At 41.3% G+C, this 21,201-nt stretch overlaps 2 protein-coding genes across 3 annotated transcripts in view; both read left to right on the forward strand.

Moving 5' to 3' along the window:
- The window catches only part of CAPRIN2 (caprin family member 2), a gene marked incomplete at both ends in the record, with an annotated part of 31,484 nt that extends 26,860 nt beyond the window's left edge, over nucleotides 1–4,624 (forward strand). The window contains 4 exons of the mRNA XM_084205897.1: nucleotides 303–485; nucleotides 1,738–1,838; nucleotides 2,556–2,622; nucleotides 4,056–4,624. Coding sequence (XP_084062023.1) covers nucleotides 303–485; nucleotides 1,738–1,838; nucleotides 2,556–2,622; nucleotides 4,056–4,624 — 920 coding nt within the window. The remainder of the gene's footprint in view (nucleotides 1–302; nucleotides 486–1,737; nucleotides 1,839–2,555; nucleotides 2,623–4,055) is intronic.
- Nucleotides 4,625–11,784: 7,160 nt separating this feature from the next.
- Nucleotides 11,785–21,201, forward strand: part of IPO8 (importin 8) — a 45,346-nt gene continuing 35,929 nt past the window's right edge. For both annotated transcript variants that reach the window (XM_084205738.1, XM_084205737.1), the window contains exons 1-2: nucleotides 11,785–11,919; nucleotides 19,936–20,017. In XM_084205738.1, coding sequence (XP_084061864.1) covers nucleotides 11,836–11,919; nucleotides 19,936–20,017 — 166 coding nt within the window. In that variant the 5' untranslated portion in view covers nucleotides 11,785–11,835. The remainder of the gene's footprint in view (nucleotides 11,920–19,935; nucleotides 20,018–21,201) is intronic.

Here is a 21,201-nt window from a genome sequence, read left to right on the forward strand (position 1 = left end):
CTAGATTGGGTATTTTCATGCTGCGGGCAAGCTTGTTCTCAACTGTGCAACTGACTCCTGTTGAATGCATTTGGGGCTTGTACTCAGAGCCTGTGCTGTTTAAGGTAGATTTTAACAAGCACTACACCTTACAAAACAAAGGGAAGGATCCAATCACTTAAATGAAGTACTGAAGGGACAGAAGAACAGACTAAGAGCAGCTTAATTGGTCTCTGAATGTCCTAATACTGCCCTTGCTTCTGTGTGTGGTAACTTCCTGCAGTTATAAAAAGCTTTTACTTATCTGTGCCTTCTGTTTTAAGCAGTGAACTATCAACCTGATGGAGCTGTTCCTGTTAGCAATGGTAGCCTTGCCTTTTATCCAGCACAGGCTGTTATTCCCAGACCCCCTCAGCCTTACCTCAACAGTCGTGGGTCTGTCAGAGGGTCTGCTAGAGGTGGAAGGTCACTGGCTAATTCCTATCGCCCCCCTGGAGGGTACAAAGGTATGTCTGTATTTACTGTCATCCTAAAGAAGATCTAATGTCCTGCCGGTAGAATGTGATTTAACACAACACACTATTAAAATCATGTTCTGTATGTGAAATGTCTCAAAACAAGACTTTAAGGGCAATGTGCAGAGAATGGGGCCCTCTGTTGTAGAATTTAAGGAAGTTCATTCTGTCATTTGTGGTCCCTGTATTTGAGATCTCAGGCCAAATGGCAGAGCAATTTCACAGCTTGCCTAAATATGAAGATAGAATTAAGCTGGTAAAAAGTTCAGAGCAGCAAATGAAATTGCCCACAGAGAAGTCCATATGAGTAATTTAATAACCTATTAGTGGAAGTTTCTATCTGTTGGCATCTTGCTGACAAACTGGGAATGCCAGTTTCCTCTTCATGTACCACTTACTGTGTTTGTGCAAAATAAGGTATTTTTTGCTTAGCACTGCTCGCTTTGATACCAGCGGAAACCAGGATGGGGGAGAGGCTCCCAGTAGTGGAGAGCCCTTCTAGACAAATAACCAACTGAAGAGTTTTATGAGGAAGCTTATTTGGTCTCTTATTTGGCTGCTACCTGAAGTACTATAGAGAATTTCAGCAGACTTTAGGCAGTTACTAAATTAAGGTTGTTGGTAGCTACCAGCTGCAGGCTGTGGCCTGTTCTCCTTTGAAGTGAAGGACACTTAGTCTGTGATAGGTGCTTCAGTTGTTGGGCTGTGCCTGCTCAGTACCTTGTAGGAACATGTACCAGATGATGAGTTTTACAGTTCTGATTTAACAGCAGCCCACCTGGGTTTGGTGGTGTCTGGTATGAAATTACTTGAAGCTCTGCTTTGGTAGTTAAATAACAGCTTAAGTTAATAGCTGAAGAGGCAAAATATTATAGTAGCCCCTAAATGTATACCACTGTATGTAACAGAAGAGAAAGTGATTTTTAATCCCATTGCTGGATTTAGCAAGCTTTTCATATCTTCTGTGACATCCCATTAGTATCACAGTCAATGGATAGGGCCTGATGTTAATACTTTTAAATACACAATTTTGATATAGCCATAGTGTGTAATTTATGAGTAGCCAATGAAATGCATTTGTTATAGGAGTAGCAAGGTTCCTATTCAATTCCAAATTTAAGAATAGCTCTGTTACTGTATAACTTAATGTACATAATTACCAAAAAAATCTGTAGTAAAATTCTGGACTTGTACTGTAAATCAAACAGTAAATGATACTGAACAATCAACTTTATTTGAACAGGTTTTGATGCTTACAGAGGTTCACCTTCATTAACCAATGGCAACTATGGCCAGCTACAGTTTCCTGGTAGAGATTATGCTGGAATGCCATATTCTCAGAGGGTAGGTATTGCCCTGTTTCCAGTAGCCTTCCACTGTATAGGAGCCAAATCTTCTAACATGGTAGTTCTTCATTACCTTAGCAGGTGAACTATTACTTACAAGCTAGAGGTTAGTTTTGTTTCACAGAGAGACCCTTTTGTGGAATGGTAGACAGCAACTGAAATAAGTCAGTTCAGACAGGTAACATCTCTGTATGGCAGGTTGATTTTAGTCTGAAATGATTTTTTAAAAAGCAAACAGATGGTAAATAACATATTGTATGGTTCCAGTCTATTATTTTAAGAGTTGGTTCACTAAAATGCCTCTGTAATGTAAAATAATTAACTCCTATGTGGACTGGCTGAGAATGTGGCTAGGCCAAAACCCCAAAAATAATTAAAAAAAAAACTTAAGGAGGCAAAGGTTCCTGGTGTGAGGTGGGTCTGTCAATGTCTTCTGTGCAGGCTCATGGACTTAGAACAGACTTGAGATTTAAGAGTATTGCTCAGTAACCTCAGTTGTTCAGAAGCTAACTTGCTACAACTGGCATCAAAATAGATCTTTAATTTCATTCAAGCTATTATAGTAAGTAAATTTTCCATAAGTAAAGCTGTTTATCAGCATCTTGTTTCTGAACTGTCATTGTGTTTTAGAGATGGAATTCATTGTGAAAAAAGTGTATTGCCTCAATTGAGTTCAGATTTGCTTATAGCCATCTCCCTAACACTTCTCTTTCAGGATGTTAATTACCAGCAGTGCTATAAACGAGGTGGGATAAGTAGTGGTCCTCGAGCAAATTCAAGAGGTAAGGCCACCCCCAGGCCCCCAGTGGTCCAGTGTGTGCTTTGGCATTGCAGCTGGGGTGTCACTGGGAGCAGTGTGAAAAGCAGACATATGATCTCTCACCTAACAGATCAAGCATGGTCTAAGTTAACCAAGCTTAGCTGGAGGCTTGAGTGCTGTTCTTCCACAGCATTGCACAGCAGAGGATTTCATTTCACTATTTTTAGTCTGGAGTGTTCATGTAAAAATTGTGACACAATGGTACCTTGTTGAACTGACTAGTTAAAAACAGCAGTTCCCTGTGTTCAGGGAAGAATCACTGGGTTTCTCCCCTTAAGTGTGTAGTCCTCCCTTATTCTGGGTAGGTTATCAGATCACATAGACTTTGTAAAATAAATTTTTCTATGAAAATGTATTTGGTAATACAGGTGTATTTTCTATTTCCATAGTGGAGTATAAAAGCTAAAGAAATAAATAAGGCTAGTTGTATCCAAGCATGAATAGCATGTGTTTTGAAGAGTTGGAAACAAGATGAATTGTTTCTACTGTATGTGCTGGAAAAATATGGACTTCCAGTGCTGCAGGTGAGAAGTGAGATGAAGAGTAGCTGTAGATCACTATTTTATAGACTAAAGAGAAATTATAGTGTATTGTAGAAGCTGTTTTAGGATAATGCAGGTCATATCCTCGCTTGAGGGATAGAATATATTTCAGAAGAGAGCTAAATAGGAGATGATGGTGAATTAACAGCTGATGAAAGTACTTATTAGCATTAGGATCTCACAGCAACTTCACTTATTTTAATGTCTGTCTTAAGGTGTTGTTTTCCAGTGGAAATAACAATGGTTTACAGCTTGACTGACTGCTCTAAATCTCTCAGATCTAATAAGGTTTTCATTCTAGACCTTTTTAACTTGGATATTTGGAAAGATTAACAACTTTATTTTAGGGAGTGAGGTGCAGAAGACTTAAAAGCAACACTAGTTTGTCAGATGTAAAATATTCTAGCATTGTGAGTTGACAAGGTCTACAAGAAATGCAACTGCAGAAGAGCAGTGTTGAGTAAAATGAAGTGAAAATTGAGATCTTGAAGATAACTTGCCTCTAACTTTGTCAGTGTTTTCAGCAATTACATTTTATTCTCAGAAGTTACCATATGCTTTTAAATTGACATATGATATAAAGCAAAAACAATTACAACCTGCTGCCCTCTCCTACTTGGAGGTATAAGAAGTAAATTGTTCATAGTTCAGCTATGTCTCATCCTGCTCAATGCAAGTGTGATGAATGTGTGCCAGCTTCAAAGTTCTGTTTTCACTGGGGTCCTTTGACAATTTGCTGTGGCTCAAAGATCAATCTGCTGCAAAGCCTGTTCACTTGCTGCTTAAGATTATGCCCACAGGCTTAAGGGTATCCTTCTGTTCAATACTTACCGCTGCTAATGGTTTTTAACAGCAGGGTGGAGTGACTCCTCTCAGGTGAGCAGCCCAGAACGAGACAATGAGACCTTTAACAGTGGGGACTCTGGGCAGGGAGACTCACGCAGCATCACCCCTGTGGACATGCCAGTGACCAGCCAGGCCGCCACCATCCTGCCGGTGCACGTCTACCCGCTGCCGCAGCAGATGAGGGTCGCCTTCTCCGCCGCTCGAACATCCAACCTGGCCCCTGGAACTCTCGACCAGCCCATTGTGTTTGACCTGCTGCTGAATAACCTTGGAGAAACTTTTGATATCCAGCTTGGTAGGTTCAACTGTCCAGTGAATGGTACCTACGTCTTCATCTTCCACATGCTGAAACTGGCCGTCAACGTCCCTCTGTACGTGAATCTCATGAAGAATGAAGAGGTCCTTGTGTCAGCATATGCGAATGATGGGGCTCCTGACCATGAGACAGCCAGTAACCACGCGGTCCTGCAGCTCTTCCAGGGAGATCAGATCTGGCTACGGCTGCATCGGGGAGCCATCTATGGAAGTAGCTGGAAATACTCCACCTTTTCGGGATACCTCCTTTATCAGGACTAAAATCCAGTGCAATGTTTACAAAAGAGCTGCTCCAAACACCTTGGTGAGGGGGGTGGGACTAGCTTTGCACTTATTACTGACTTTATAGAGGATATGTGGTTCCATTATTGGTGGGAAATGGTGGTCCTGTTTTGCAAGGTGAAATCATGGAGTTGGGGTACTGAATCAGCACTAATTTGGCACTTTATCAGTTGTGATGTAGCCTTGCTAATAAAGCTGTGAATGTATATTGTTTGCACTTACCCTAAACTGTATTAATGTCCAGCTTACTACACTATTGATTGCCTCAAGTATGGGCTATTCACAATGCCTTGTTGTGCCTCAATAAAACAAGTTAATATGCATTTTAGTATTAATCTTGCCCGTGGTTTTAATTTTAAAACACATCACTGACAGTTTTCCTGAGGTGGGATGTACATGAATATTACATAGAACTGGTCTCCAAGTTTGAATAATTTAGGGTAATTTGTATTGAACTGCGATTGTTTCTTTAGTTCCTGCTTAATGCCATTCTCAAGAGTGTTACCTTGATCAAAATGAATTCAAGATTTAGCCACCCTTTTTCTTTCTAAAGGTCAAGAAATTACAAGTGCAATGATACATACTTCATTAGAACTACTACTTTTAAATACATACCCTGTCAAAATCTAGCATGGTCATCATAGCATCAGTCCTTCAGAAGTGAAGTAAACACTTGAAGTGACTGCAAATAGTCACTCAAGGGATTGTCTTATGCTGTTACTCAGCTGCAATATATTTTAAAGTTAAACTCAACTTTGAGATGTAAATGTGTATGCCTTCCCCCCTGCATAAGACCTGTATCAGATTTTAATACAGGTAATTTCCTCAATTCAGAGAACTGTTGAGGAACTTGGTATTTGTAGTTGAAGCCTGGTGCTTGCATTGTACATGAAACCTGAATACAAATGCTAGGAAGTGTTTCTAAAATCCCTTTCTTAAAATTCTTGGGCTTTTTGACCAGCCTTCAGCACTCCTGTGGCCTGAGAACTGAACAGCCATGATGTATGTCCTTGTCTAAGCTGCTGTGTCAAATACTATAAATAGTTTAAGTGTTTAAAATGGCAATATGAACTAGTAAGAAGGTAGGTCAGTGGCTCTCTCTCCTTTCAAAAGCTTCAGTAAATTGTTTTAATAGTAGAAAGCACTTGATCTGAGTGTACTAAAATTAGCCAGTGCACAAGCCTGGCTGGTATATCTAAGGCTGAAGCAGAACTATGCAGAGTGAAAGCAGCTATCTGCTTATTTAAATAAAAGTAAGAACCTAAACTGAACAAACTTGAGACCTGGTATAAAGCTGCTGTTTCTAGCTAAGTGGTTTCACAGCTTCCAACTTCAGTTTGCTATCATGCAGATGCCAAAACAAGTCTGGCACAGCTTCGTAAAGTTACTGGCATAAAGATCTTGATCTTGTTCCAAGCTCAGCTTTCTTTTTCATACAGATTTTGAGGGTGCTCATATTTTAAGTATGGGTTTAGCAAATTTTGAGAGAAGTTGAGGTAGGACAAGGTTTTACCACTACAAAAATGTCAAACCTTAACTATTGTACAGTAAGTCTGTATTTTGTATTTAAAACATGCTAGTTCTGACTTAAGGCAACAAAGAGGCTTATTTCTAGAACACCCACTAGAGAATAAGTGGCAGTTTAACTTGATAAGAGGTAAATATTCCAGTTTCAGAGCTGTATCTTGTTTAAGATGTATTTTTACATTCCTAGCTAAAAAGAGTACACAGTTTCAGCCGGAATTGCTCAGTTAAGATGAAATAGCAAATTTAATTATACAATTCTTTGACCATAGGTTATGTAATGGAAGTTTCTTTAAAAAGGTGAACTTTTTCAGCTTTAGCCTGAATCACAATAATCTTTACAGTAGTAGCTGCTTTAAAATAAAATATCTAGCTTTGTCCTGCTATTTTTATTTGAGAAGAATACACAACTTAGAGAAGTGTCATCCCTTAGAATAACTAAAAAATATTATTGACTTGTAGGTTTCACACATACAACTTTTTAAGCTAGTACTGTTGGTTTTCACTGTGTTTTTAGGCAGCTGTGAATGCAGGTTTTGCTAACCTCTGTTACCAAAAGGAGGGTAGGTACAACTAAACAGGTACTGTCCTAAGGAACGTTTCAGACTAGAAGCAACTCAAAAGGCTGTAACAATCTTAAATGCTAAGACTGTTTAAAAAAACACTACAGAAGACCAAGCCAAGCACCTTTCTCCCATACACATAGCTGGCCAAAATCCACTGGTAGAAAATTGCTATTCTGATCTCTAAAATACCTTAAAATGTTATATCATATAATTTTTCTATGATGATAAACACTAGGGTAGGGATATCTCATTATGCTTCTATAATAATTGTTTTTGAAAGCTTCTCAAAGGACTTCAGAATATTTGAGTACATTTTCTACTGACACAGTTTTAGTCTAGTTAGTATGTCCAGACCAATGACCTATTTCTTTATTCTGCTTCTGGGCAAAGCATTTAACAGGTGAGTTTCACAAGCTGGAAATACTTTACTCTGTAGTTTTCATGTAAATGCTGTCTGATAGTGTAAGTTTTATTTTCACTTTTTTCCTTAGTAGTTGTTAAATGAAGTTGATTGAATAATTTCATTAGGAAAAATGCCTTCACTATGTAAGGATTATAATTGGGTCTAATTAAAACATACAAAAGGGCATAATCATTCTGCTAAATTTCCTATTGCTGTCTGCTGTGTGAATTGGATACCATCTAAATTCTCTCTGATTACTTCTCTCATGTAGCCTGCTAAAGATAAACTTTAAAGGAAAGAAACACTATGTTTTTATAGGGAGTAAATTTCTGTGTTTCATCTCTTGACATCAGTGAAATATTGGAACTACCCTGAAATGGGAGAGTGTAGTGGTTTGGCTGGGAGAGAGTGAATTTTAATCAAAGTAACTGGTATGGGGCTGTATTTGGATTTGTGACCAAATGCTGATAACCAGTTGTGACCAGTGTTGATAACTCAGGGATGTTTTGGTTACTGCTGAGCCGGCCTTGCACAGAGTCAAGGCCTTTTCTGCCTCTGACACTGCCCCACCAGTGAGTGGCCTGGGGAGCACGAGGATTTGGGAGGGGTTAAAGCCAGGACAGCTGATCCCAACTGACCCAAGGGATACCCCAGCCCCACATGATGATGATGATGATGTACTCAGCAATACAAGCTGGGGGAAGAAGGAGGAGAGTGGGACACTTGAGTTGTGGTGTCTGCCACCCAGAGTCACCATTCCATGTGATGGAGCTCTGCTTTCCTGGGAATGGCTGAGCACCTGCCTGCCCATAGGAAGTGGGGAATGAATTCCTTGCTTGCCTTTGCTTGAGTTTCTGCTTTACCTGTTAAACTGTCTTTATCTGAACCCACAGGCTTTCTCACTTTGGCCTTTCCAGTTCTTTTCCCTGTCCCATTGGAGGGGAATGGCTGTGTCGGGCTGAGCTGCCAGCTCAGGGGGGTTCAACTGTGACAAAGGCTTTCTTAAAGTTTTCAAAATTCTAACGGACTTGTGACTTTTGTGGGGTTTTTCCCAAATCATGGAAGTGAGGGAAGACAACGAATAATCTCCCACCACGGCCATGACTGACTTCCTGCAGCTAAGGAAACCTCATCCTGCAGGCTGCAGAGCTGATGTCACTGCCCTGTCCTGCTGGTTTAGTTTAGGTGCCTCTTCCTCCCTGACTGCTTTGTTCTCTACAGCTACTCCAACAAACCAGTCAGCAAGGGAGATGCTTTGGCATTTTAACTCTGATCAAGGGCTTGTGTCTGGAGGATTGGAATACATTTATCTGCTAGCTCTTTATTCAACCTATAAATATCTTGTGAAGGATATGAAAAGCCTGTTGTGTATTATAATTAGAGAGATGCAGTACCATAACCAGGTAAAAATGAATTAACCTTAGTCACGCACTTGTTCACAAGTCTCTGATCAACTTAATTTTCACCCAGCTATAAACAATTCTATAAAGAATGCAAGAAACCTCAGGCATATTTGTGGATTGAATGTTTCCTGGCAGTGTTGGACTTGAAAAAATAATATTGTGAAGTACTAATCTGGCTGGAAACTATTAGTTCACAGCTTTTCCACAGCTGGCACTTTCTACAGCTTTTGGGCCCTAGAGTAAGGTTTAAGATGTGGTTGGTATGGAATGAAGGCTTTATGCTAAGTACACATCCAATCACTTTAGTGATCATTAGTTATCATTTAGTCATTAGTTCACTACAATGGAATAAAGCCTGCTTTGAGAACAGTGGTTTGTTTTCTATCTCCTGCTTTTTCAGGAGTGTCTGTTATTAACTACAACTTACAACCAGGTGCTGTCCTAAAGGCACTTGGTTGGCATGAAAAGAGAGGGGTTGTTCCATGCCACAGGAAGTGTGCCATGTGCAGCTGAGATCTCACCAGAGTGCACTTCAAAGGCACCAGAAGCCAAAGGACTAATTGTAAGTATCCTGCATGATGTAAGGCTTTTCAAGTTTTCCCCAAAGGTCTTGAAGTTAATACAGTTATCTTGATGGCAACTCTGTAAAGAACAAGGTCTAATTTTTGTTCAGGTCAAACTGGTTACTTTGAAAATCCTTGGTTTCACGACTGAGTTTTAAAATAAGATTGTTTGTTATAAATTTTAAAAATTGTTTGTTCTAACTTTACAAAACTGTTGTTATAGCACACCTGGAAAGATTAGGAGCTTTAAAAAACCCACATATTTGCATTATCTCCCTATCTCCCTGGTACTATATTTTTTTTTTCTTGCATACTGGTGCAACTTTGATTTAATTTGTTTTAGTTTTTTAATATCTCATTTGTCACTTCACATTGGATCTTCTGTCACCAGCAGTTAGAGAGCTGACAGGAAAAATCTCTGAATTTTACCTCAGATTTTTTCTTGCAGAGTAGCAGAACAGATTAAAAAAAACCAAACTCAACCATTCACTGTAAGTAGATGAAAGCTCAAATATCAACAGAATCTTTGCTCTGACAAAAAGGCATATGAGTTCTTGCTTACAAGCAGTTGCTTTCATCCTGAAGTTTATGAAGTCACATAAAAATATTTCAATTAATGACTAAACTTATTTTTAGACTAACATAGTCACTGGTATCTATGAAGTCACTGGTATCATGTTGTACAGAAAGAAGTATTGGGCATCCAGAAAACCCAGGAAACAGGCAGACCACAATGCTTGCAACGTTGAAAGCACCATTTTAAATGCAAGTGGTAAGTGCAATAAAATTCATTTTAGGAAGGCGTTATAATACCCTTTAAGGATATTCTGTTCTTTATTGGTATGTTTTATATCACTAGCTCTACAGAAGTCCTTCAACAAATAAATTTAATAACTTTTAAGTTTACCTACTACGGATGAATACAGAGAAATAGAATGAAACAGAACTGCTCTTAAACAGTCCATAACATGGTAATTTGGGAAAGGGGAAAAGAGATAGGCCACTACAAATCCTTTAAAGCAATTTGGATTTGCTATGATATGGAATCCAAGATTTTTTAAGTGGGCTGCTTTCCCTGGACAATTTATTACTTAATCCAAATGGGACAGCAATAAAGAATTACCATAGTTAATTATATATATACTAACTTTTTACACTAACATTGTTTTCCTTTGAATTTTATGATTACTGAGCATACTCTCACCTGCTTTTAAGAAGGAAGGGAAAGGTCAATGGAAATGCCTAAGATTTCTAGCTAGATGCTGTAGAGCTGCATCACAGGAGAAAGGAAAGATAATGATCAGGTGTTCTGCAACACTTCAAAAGGTGATGAAAACCACAAGAGAGAGCACCTTGTCCCCATGCCAGGTAGGTGCAATTTATTGTGACAGCTGGATTCCTTTTTAATTAGAGGCAAGGTTACTAGGGGACATTTAAAAAATTATTAGTAAATCAGTATAGTGCCAGCTGCTTTAATGTTTTGGTTTATACTGCAATTACAATGAACAAATGATATATTGTCCAACTGTATTATTAAGACACCTATATAATGGGATGATCTTGTAATTGCTGTTGTGTTTCACTCCTCCTGAGCACAGCAAATAGTCTTTGTTCTTCCAACCAGTTAATCACATGTCTCTGGTTTGTACACATTATGTGAAACATCACCTGCAGAAGTAACCAAAGGATTTGGCTCACCAAAACCACATTAGTCAGAGGTTCTTCTGGTCTGTTTACCTGAGTTACACCTTTGACAGACATCTTTCTTACACCTGCAGAGATGCTTAAATCTTCCTTTGGTTCACTAGCATGTTCTAGGATTTAAGGGGGAAATAATAGGCAAGAGGTGGAGAATCAGGGTGGGGCAGGAGTTTTGAAGTGTTTGAGGCGGTGTTTGTATATTCCTGACAGCCTGAGGGGTAAGCATCTCCCACCCCCTCTCACACAAAAACAGCATTAAGATAAGCAAACCCTACTCAGGTTCCACTAATCTACATGATGATGAGGACAAGTACCACCTGCTGAGAAGCAGAGTAAGAATTATGACGTGTGACCCAACTGTGCGTTTTAGTAAACTCCTTGCAGCAAATTTCTGTCTTTCTGGATGTTGTCAGTTGTTCTTGCGCAGGGCACATCCCTGAGGCACCTGGATAAGTGTGACCAGTGTCAGTTCTCCTCCATGGACCTGACCTCATCACCTCCTTCAGTTCCCGTGTTATCACTCTTCATTCTTGTCCCAGCGACTGGCGGGATAACAAATATAGAGCGCCCAAACCTGCCATGAAAGCTGAAAAGCTACCGAGAAAAACTGAATAAACTATTAAGAAAGAAAAATGGGATTTTAAAATCCTAATTTAAAAATAATCCGTGCCGGGCGCGGCGGGAGCCGCCCCCGCCGTTCCGTACAGCGACATGGCCGCCCCCATGGAGCCCCGGCCCGCGAGCCCCGCCCCCTGCAGCCCTCCCTGCGGACTCCCGTCCGTACAGCAAGATGGCGGCCACCTCACCCCGACCCCTTCCCGAAGCCAGAAGGCGGCGCCGCGGCCGTAAAGCAGCGCCCGTTTCCCGATATCCAGCTGTCGCAAACCGGTGAATGGCTGTGGAGAGGGGCCGGGGGGGGTGGGGGACGCGGGCCCGCTCTGGTTGCACGGGGGGGCGGCGGCGCTAGCGGCGGCTCCTCCGCGTCCTGCTGCCCCGGGAAAGCGCTGCCTGCCGGCGGGCGAAGGCCAAGATGGATCCCAACAGGATCATCCAGGCGCTGAAGGGCACCATAGACCCCAAGCTGCGCGTCGCCGCCGAGAACGAGCTCAACCAGGTGAGGGGGGACCCGCGGGCGGCCCGCCCCACGCGCGGCACGGGGGCGTCCGACCCCGCCGGCAGGGGCGGGGGGCGATCGCTGCTCGGCGCCGGGACCGCCCGCGGCGGGGCCGGGGCCGGGACGGGGACGGGACGGGCGGGTCACTGCCCTCGCTCGGCGGTGACCGCGGTGCTGGGACTCCACTCCCCAGGGCGGCAGCCCGGCGCTCGGCGTGGCCGGGGCGCTGCCGCTCGGCGCTGGAAGGGATGACATTGCTGTGGCCCTGCGCGGGTCGCGCCCTGGCGCTCACGGGACGGGCGGCAGTGACGCTCGGGGGCGCGTTCCGTCCCGTCCGGCCGCACCGCAAGTGGAAGTTGGAGGAAGGCGCCTTAGGTTTCGTGGGCACTATATGTCGTGGCATCCTACAGTTAATCATAGAGTTACAGAATAAGCGGAGTTGGAAGGGACCCGTCAGGATCATCGAGTCCAACTCCTGGCCCTGCTGCCCAGCACCATCCCCAAGAATCTCACCATGAGTCTGAGAGTGTTGTCCAAACACTTTTGGAACTCTGTCAGGCTGGGTGCTATGACCGCTTTCCCGAGGAGCCTGTTCCAGTGCCCAGCCACCCTCTGGGGGAAAAACCTTTTCCTAGAGTACCGGCAGTATGCCCTGAATGAAACTGTGACCCCAGCCTTTGAACGTTTGAGAAAAGAGAAAGTTTCCTTGCACAGCATTAGTGAAACTTTAATTTCTATGCTTTGAGGGAATATTTGATTAATTCTCTTTGCGGACTTGGGATTTTTTGGTTGTGTTGGTGTATTAACAAAACAGTCAATGAGAATTGGTTGTCAGGAATTGTGCTATTCAGGATTGCTCCTCCAGCTTAGTTTTATATTTAGGCAACTTAAGACTCCTTCTGAATTAGATACAGCTAATCCTTGCTTTAGCAGTTGGTAAATTCCTTTAGTAAATCAGTGGATTAAGTGCTGGACACTGAAAATGCTCTTGTGAATATTTAGATAAGGATGCAAGGCTTTTTTCCTCTTTTTGGCATAGTTACTTTAAAAATGCATCAGTATCTGTTTTTATCCCTACTGTTAAGGGCTGAGAGGGAAATGACAAATATTTGTCAGCAGCCTGTTGCACAGCAGTCTAAACAATAATAGAAACTACTGCTACTACGGTGTTTTGTTCAGAACAAAGAGGCAGCTCCTGGGTTCCTGGGTCCTGCTCCTAACGCTGTCATCACCAGTAAGTTCTGGGAAGCTCAGGAGCAGTCTTGAAAGCATTTTAAGACTGAGAGCTGTAAAATGTTCTAAGTTTAAGTGATGGATAGTGAGTGCAATTCTCATGAAAGACACAGGTTATAGATTCAAGAGTGCAAGCAGACTTACTGAGAACAGGTTGAGATGCAGAATTTTCTTTTGAAATACTTGATGTGTTTTCTTTTTTCTAACTATTATGAAGAATGAATCCTGCAATCGAGACATACCTATTTTTGTGCAGGCTTCCTGTTACTAGGTGAAGCATGATGTATCTGACATAATGTGCTGGTGCAGTGCTGAGTTTGACATGACTCTGCATGAGAGAAACAAAAGTGCTTCTGAGCAATGTTGCTCACTGTGGGACTTTGACATCTTGAAGCTTTTTAATGCTTTTGAAGCGAGGCTTCAAAGTGACGTGCCAGACTCCCCTCCCATGTATCTGATGGTAGTGTTGACATGTCCCTGTGTTCCTGCAAGGGCTGGAATCCAGGTGCTGTTCTAGCATTTATCTTGTACTAGCAAAGGGACCAATCCACCAACCAAACAGAAAATTCTCTGTCAATAAGTACCTGAAGTGGTGATGGAGCCCTTGGCTGAACAGCACAGGAGTCGCCTTTGTTCTGTGTCATAGTTACAGGGATGCTGCTCTTGAGACAGCTTAGGGGTGCTGAGGTAAAACTTGCCTGTGTTAGCTCATCTGCAGTGTACACTGGCATTCAGCTTTGAGTCCAGGCAGTGCCATGAGCTTCCCAGACCCTGCAAATCCTACTAGTGCACCAAGACAGTGCCTGTCTGTAGGCACCCCAGTGCTGTACCAGAACAGAGTCCTTTAGAGCAATATCCTAATAGTCCTGACCCCAGTTTGCTTACAGTGTAGAGCATGAGGGATAGAGTTTACATGAATGGTGGCTTTTCCATGTGTAAGAAGTCCCAACATGTTTGAAAATGCTTCTTTCTCCTCTGTATGTTTCTGCACCTGTGTAAAGATACAACCAAATAAATGAATTTGCTGTCTGCCTTCTGGATTATCACCTAACTGCATTCAGAAATGGAATCAGGATTACTTTTTTTTTTTGTCCTTTTTATAGCTATTAGAAGGCTGCTTGTGAATTTTCTTCCTCTTGCTGCTAGAAACAAATGTTGGTTTTCAGCCAGAATTGGTTTATGGTCCATTTATATCCATTTGTGCCAATCTTACTTCAGGTTTCTTGGTACCCTCTCTGACAGATTTGTCAAAGGCTGATCCCCTAGAAGCCTGTTTTTCTAGCCTCAGCAGGCTATGTTTCCTTTGTCATATCATAAAACTAAATTTATGAAGTCTAGTAATAGGAGCACAGCTCTTCTCTGCACTGGTTTCCCTTTGAAATAATCCTTCTTGTGGAGTCTGGTCATTTGTGTTTGCAGTGTTCCAGAAAGTCTTGTGCTCAAAGCTGCTAATATCTCATTAAATACTAAATCTACAATTATCTTCTTTGTGTCCATCGTCTACATGTTTCTTATCACTCAGTATGCCAAAGTCCCTTTATCCTTTTATTCTGTTGTTGTTCTTCACTCACAAACATCAAGTTTTTAGGAGTTCTGTCATCCTTGAGTCCCTAACCGTGTACTTTGGCCTCTTACCCAACTCCGTTTTTGTTGGTGCAGTTCTATAGATCATTCAGTTCTTAGGAGGATGTTTTTAATCTTTCTCCTTGGTTGATGCTACTTTGAAATCATTAACAAACTTCACTTCTCTCTGTGATCTGAACACAACTCTAAGTGTGGGATTTATTTGAAATCTGATTCTTGCTAAACTAGAGCAGTTTCCTGCCAAGTCAGTGTCTATCTCATGTAATTGCTGCCATTTCCCTTTTAGCCTCTTGGGTTTCTAAGTGTGTACATGTCTTTCCTTCCCCCTCTTTTTCTTTTGCTTCCCTGCCCTGCCTTTTTTTTAGTTCAGCTCTGTAATGTAATTAGAGTGCACTTGATGATGATCTTTATCACTCACACTGTACTTAGTAGAATGGTTAGTTATCATACCAAGAAATAGACTCAGTTTCTGTGCATCATTTGTCAGTATCTGTTCCAGGCTATTACTCCTGTTACATCTGTCTCGTGGACTTCAAGGACTTTTGCTGGGTTCGTTCATTTATTTATATTATGGCTATATACTGCTTTCATGTGCCAGTTCTTGGAGTGCTGTGAAATATACTTTACTGAATGTACAGAGTCATTCTAATTCCAGTTTAGATAGGATTCCCATACAGGTTTTATACATTAATCTTCAGTGGCCCAACATGCTGTAACACATTCCTTTGGCCTGTAGCAAAGGATAAAACAAGAACTCAATTGCAGAAATGCAGTTGGGCTTTTTAAATATTGAGTAGGAGTTACATAATTTGGCTTTGACAGCAACTGAGTAGCAGTGCTGGAAGAAGTGTGAAAAGATTACCCAAAAGCAGAAGAATCCAGAATAAAGTTTGGCTTCCTTACATATCTTTCAACATCTTTGTTGAGCTGGCTGCTATAGTAGGCAGGGATCTTAAATGAACACTTCATGATACCTAGAGGGAGAAATCTGAGACCAATTTGATGAGGAAGTTGACTTGGATAATGAAAAGTTATGTGGAAAATGAAGTTTCTTTGATACTGGATGAATTTGGCAGCAGAACCGATACAGGAAAGAAATTCATTCAAAGGTTCTTACACAAGCTTATTTTTACTCTGTGTGAAAACAGTGTGTTTTCCCCACCCTACATAGTATCTTTGCATATAGGCAGGGAAAGTCAAAAGTATCTTTTGAAGTTCTGGTTTGTTTTAACAACTGTTTCTGACTGACAGTGTAAAAAAACAAGTGTGAAAATGCTATTAACAACTGCAGAAATACTCCTAAGTTTGCCAGTGGAATTTCTAAGTATACATTTTCAGTACACAGAAACAGAAAATAAGACTTGGTAAACCAGGTAGCTGAGCATGTGGATCAGATTTATTTAAGTCTTGAAATTATCGTTGTAAAAAGTTCATTTCTCAGTAATTCAAGGTACAAATTTCTTCTGTGTGTTTGTTTTTGCAAACAGAGATGCAGTGCTTTGTTTTTCCAGCGATTTTTTTGGTGCCATACTTGTATTCAGAGGTATAAAAATGATGTTTACTGTTGGTGGAGAAGGATGATCTGGGCTTGCAGAATGTGAAGAAAGGCTTCCAGATTTCCCATATCCATTGTCCTAGACTGTTCTGATGTTTTGCAGGGGAGGAAGCACCTTTCAGTGCTATTCTGCTCTCAGGCACTGTGGTTGCCATCAGTACAGTGGGAAGGTTACTGACTCTTGTGGTTCTGGAACAGTTATGGTCTTCAAATGTGACAGCAAGCAAGACACAAGAATAATGCTTCATGAAATGAGTGTAGCAGTGTATGATGTGTGAGAATCTGGGAAGCAAATATGAACATTAGATGTGAGATGTGCTTGCTTCAGTAGGATCCATTTGGGGAGATTTTAATGTATTTTTTGCTACTTATCTCTCCTTGTATTCTGGCCCTTTACAAGTGATGGTCTTCATCTTGATGTTTTTCAGTGGCTCATCTGAGGCTCACTTGTCTGTCATATGTTCTCTACCTAATCAAATGGAAGAGGAGATAGGCAGAAAAAAATGTGTTCTCTGATCTTTTGAAGCCTGGAGCTGTGATGGTGACGCAGGGAATGATGCATCAGGCCAAAGGTGAAGGAACAGAGTGCAAAAAGCTGTGCAGCTGCAGTGCACAGATCCTGAGAGAGAAGACACAGATGGAACAACATGCATGGGTCGTATGCATCTCTTCTCCACTGCTGTAAATGTACCCAATTATGCCTTCCCAATGCTGTATGCCTTTCCCAGTGTAGCTGCTAGCCTTGCACACTGCTGTATCCCATCCACTTAATCCCAGTGGAAATCAAGTGAGATTCTCTTTTAAGATAAATGCTCTGATCTGGGATTCATACAAGAACAGCCAGTATGTGTTTTACACAGCTTTGAAATAATTGCTCTTTGTAAGTACTCAGTGAAAGTTTGCTTTTCAAAAACTTTCTCTTTCAAAATAAACATGTGCCCCAGTGGATCTGCACTTTCACAAGAAGTTTACCAGATCCCAGCAATGTGGGTTCAGGGCAGTGTAATTATTCACCAAGTGCACAGAGCACCGTGCTGTGTTGTGGGAGTTGTGCTGAAGGTCTGTTTCAGCCATCTGGTGCCTCCCTGCGGCTCCTGGGCACGCTCTTCGAAATCAGCAGATAGTTTTGTGCTCCTTCTGTAGCACTGACAATATTCCTGCTCTCCTTTTGTTAAGGTGCAGCTGCAGTGATATAAAGAACTGTCTTGTTGAACTCATCCAGCTCCAAGGTCTCTTCCATGGCCATTTCCATGTCTCAGTATACACCTGACAACTGCTCTGCACCTGCTCCTGTGTAGGTCCAGCTTTGTTTGCTGATGTCCAGAGCAATGCAGGGAAGGCACACATCCCAAGATCACAATTAGCATGACAACTAAACAGGCGAGAATGTGCTGGTATAGGAAAAATGTTGCTGCATGCAGCTTTTTTAAAAGTCCTCTGTTCTAAAAACTGCAAGCAGCATGTAGTTTTCCTGACCCGGGTTTGTTGCTGCACAAATGAGCAGGATGTAATTTGAGCTTCACAAATACAACAGAATCGTGTCTTGTTTCTAATGTGGGCTCACAGTCTCTGTTGATCTCTACAGTCTTCTTGTTTCTGATAACGAGTAGTAAACAGAGCTATGTAAAAATGTAAATTACGGGCACAACAGTAGAAGGGAACAGGAGGATTTAATGGGCCTGGCGATCTCTGTAGGGGTGGTGCTGTGTGAAGTGTAAAGACACGCACGTAGCGCTGTGCTGGTGGGGATGGGACCCCTCGGGGACACTGTGTGGCACAGGGCTTTTGTCACTCCGGGTGCTTGCTGAGCCCATCTGGCACGAAGGCAAATAACCATATTTGTGTGGATCCTGGCAAAACTTCAGGAGAGCAGTTGTACACCAGCACAAGTAGTACTCATAAAGCTTCCTGAACTAGCAGTGATTTTAATGTAGATTCAGTAAAAGCTGTTAGGACGGGGAAAGGGAAATAATATTGTTAGCACTGTGTCCAGCCTAAATGTGGTAGGATTGCAGCTGGAAACCACCACCAACAAAACAACCCCCCAAAGCTGCATTTTTAATTGGTGTGTTTATAGTAGTAAAAGCTTTGTAGATTGGGTCTGAGAACAGTGTACAGGCACTGTTGAGAACAAAAAGGACAGTTAAGAGTTCATGCATGGTTTTGGGTTTCTGTGCTGCTGGGATTTCTCGTGCTTTCCTTCTCTCTGTGTAAGTTGGGTGTTGAGTGCTGGAGGATGCTGCAGTCGACTGTGGCCCTGTCAGAACACACCAATGTTGTCCAGTAGTGACTGAAGGGCAAGCTTTGTACTCCAGCCTACTGGATTAAAAGGTGATCTTTGGAATCCAGTATGCTCCAACAAGTTCAGCATGTCTGTAGATAAATGGAGTTCCTGTGCTGGATGTTACAGCTTTTACTTTATTTGGAACATTTCTTAGGGATAATTAAAGTTTCAAGAGAAGGAAATTGCAGGAGAGTGTGCTTTTGATTTGCCACTACTGCTTTTATCTCAGATCTCAGATTACTCTATAAACATCAAATGAGTCTCTGAGTTAGAATTACACTATCATTATAGTGAATAAAATGAGGGCCAGAAAGTTAAGTGATTTGGTGAAATTATTGAATGATAGTGTCGCGATGCAGCTGGGACACTTAGACATCATGAAAGCAGTGTAATTTTACCTTGTAATGGATATGGCAGATCAAAGAACTGGGGACATGAAGGGCAGAAAGTATCTTTTATTTCACAGCTTTTGAATGAGGCTGAGTTCTATAGGAGGATGTTCTATACTTGTGCTTTAAGCTCAACTCTGGGAGCAACCAGCTGCCAGGCATAATCTGGTGGGAAGAAATACTATAAAAGGTGAAACGCAGAAAGCTGCTGCCATCTAGCCCCAAGAAACCTCTCTCTTTGAACAAAAAATACATGAATCCAAGGGATGAAAGATCTGACCTACCAGTACTGATCTGCCAAGGCTTAGTAGTAACTGCACCACGCTGAGTCAGCGATTCCTCACTGGAGGAGCCCTGGTGGATGGCAGCAGGATAAAGCTATCAGATTGTCACATCTTTTAAATCTGGTGTGCTTTGCTCAGAAGTTCACTGAGCATTGTTTTCTCTTTGAAATTCTTCAGCTGCATGGCTGATGTAGCGTTTGAAAACTTCCCATGAAGGCTGTGGGTTTTGAAGTGTTATGTGCCTACACTTGATTTGAATTGAAAATGTTTGTCCCACTGTTTCCTCTGTTTTTATTGAGATGCACTATACATCTAGTTTGCTAAAAGACAATTGTATATGGCTAATGCAGATGCTGTTTACACTTGAAAACAATTCTAAATTATTTTTAAAAATCTCTTGGCTATTGCTGTTCTGCCACAAACAATTTTACTAATAAATGTCTTGTATTGGTGAAGCTTGTCAATGTCCATTTGACTTATGGGGCTAAGTTGAATTAGGAATTCAACTTAGGAATTATTTGGATTTCTGCAGGTCTGGGTAAATTCAAGTCCTGAAACCTTTCATACATCATGAGGAAGATGCAAAAGCTGTGCAAAATCCTTCGTTTGTATTCCTCATTGAGCATTTGCTAATGCAGTCTTCTTTAAGTATAGGGACTTACTAACTGTGTTGTCTGTGTGTTTCAGTCCTATAAGATCATCAACTTTGCTCCAAGTCTGCTGCAAATCATAGTGTCCGATCAGGTTGAATTTCCGGTGCGTCAAGCAGGTGAGATGAAATCTCTTGTTCCATTTTCTTTCAGTCAGTCTATTACCTGAACAGACTCTTGAACTGTTGCAATGTAAGTCAGTTCAGGTTTGCTCTGGGGAGGAAATGAAAAGGATCTGTCTTTGCTGTTCCTTTTCATCGAGAGGGTCACATGAAACCATGGGTATAGGATAGAGTCCTACTTCAGCTTTCCCTGTGTGTATAGTGATCCCTACTGGATTGCTGTGATACTGATAGGAAAAAAGCATGATTTCTACTCAAAAGTGAGAACCCTTAGGTATTATTTCTCCTGCTGGTACAGAAGTAGTGATGCCAAGACAAGTGTGAATTTAAAAATAGAAAAGGGTATCACATTTGAGTGCATGTTTTTCTATTTGAATCTCCTTTCTCTGGAAAAGTGAAAATTTCTGTAAAAGGGAAATCACTCCTTAATTCACAGATCAATGATAGCCACGTACATTTAATCAGTATCTTGGTGACTTAAATAAGTAGATATGAAGGAAGGTCACATCACTGGTAAGTTGCACAGTTACAGTCTGAGCATGTCTGGAAGGATTGCTCAGCTGTGTGTGTGAGTTCAGGTATAGTGGTGCAGTTAACTTTAGTGTATGCATTTGTGGAAGATCAGATTCTAAATTCTCATAATCCATTTTAACTACTCCTGTGTAATATGTTTGTCAGATACAGAGACTGTTCAGGTCTTTCAGTAAATTAATTAATACTGTTTCATTCACAGCTTTGTTTTTATCCTGTGGAACAGCATTTCCCATAGAAGCACTGTTGGGGTTTTTTTGTACAGATCCCATTAATCCCCTGAGTGCTTTGGAGCGTGCTGACATATTCTGTTTGTCATGCTGGCCTTTATTTTTTCAAAGATAATCCAACTCTGAATGGTGTTGTTAGTCCATTCTGTAGTAAAGTTTGAGGCTTAATCTAAACTCCATAAGGTCATTTTTTATAAATTAATCTCTCATTTCAGTACCATTCAGGGAAAAAAACAACTATGTAGAATGTAATTTTTTTTTTTTACAGAATAGGGGTGTAAAATGGAAAAGCACATTTAAGTCATATTTGCAAGCCAACAGATTTCCCTGGGAATTTTTCAAAAGCCAAAAATTTGTATAACAACAAGATCTATGGACAAAATAGATTAAAGTCTTGGTCTGGTCTTTCAGGACCTGTTT

Source organism: Fringilla coelebs (genome assembly GCF_963513975.1).
Source record: "Fringilla coelebs genome assembly, chromosome: 5".
NCBI classification, from domain to species: domain Eukaryota; kingdom Metazoa; phylum Chordata; class Aves; order Passeriformes; family Fringillidae; genus Fringilla; species Fringilla coelebs.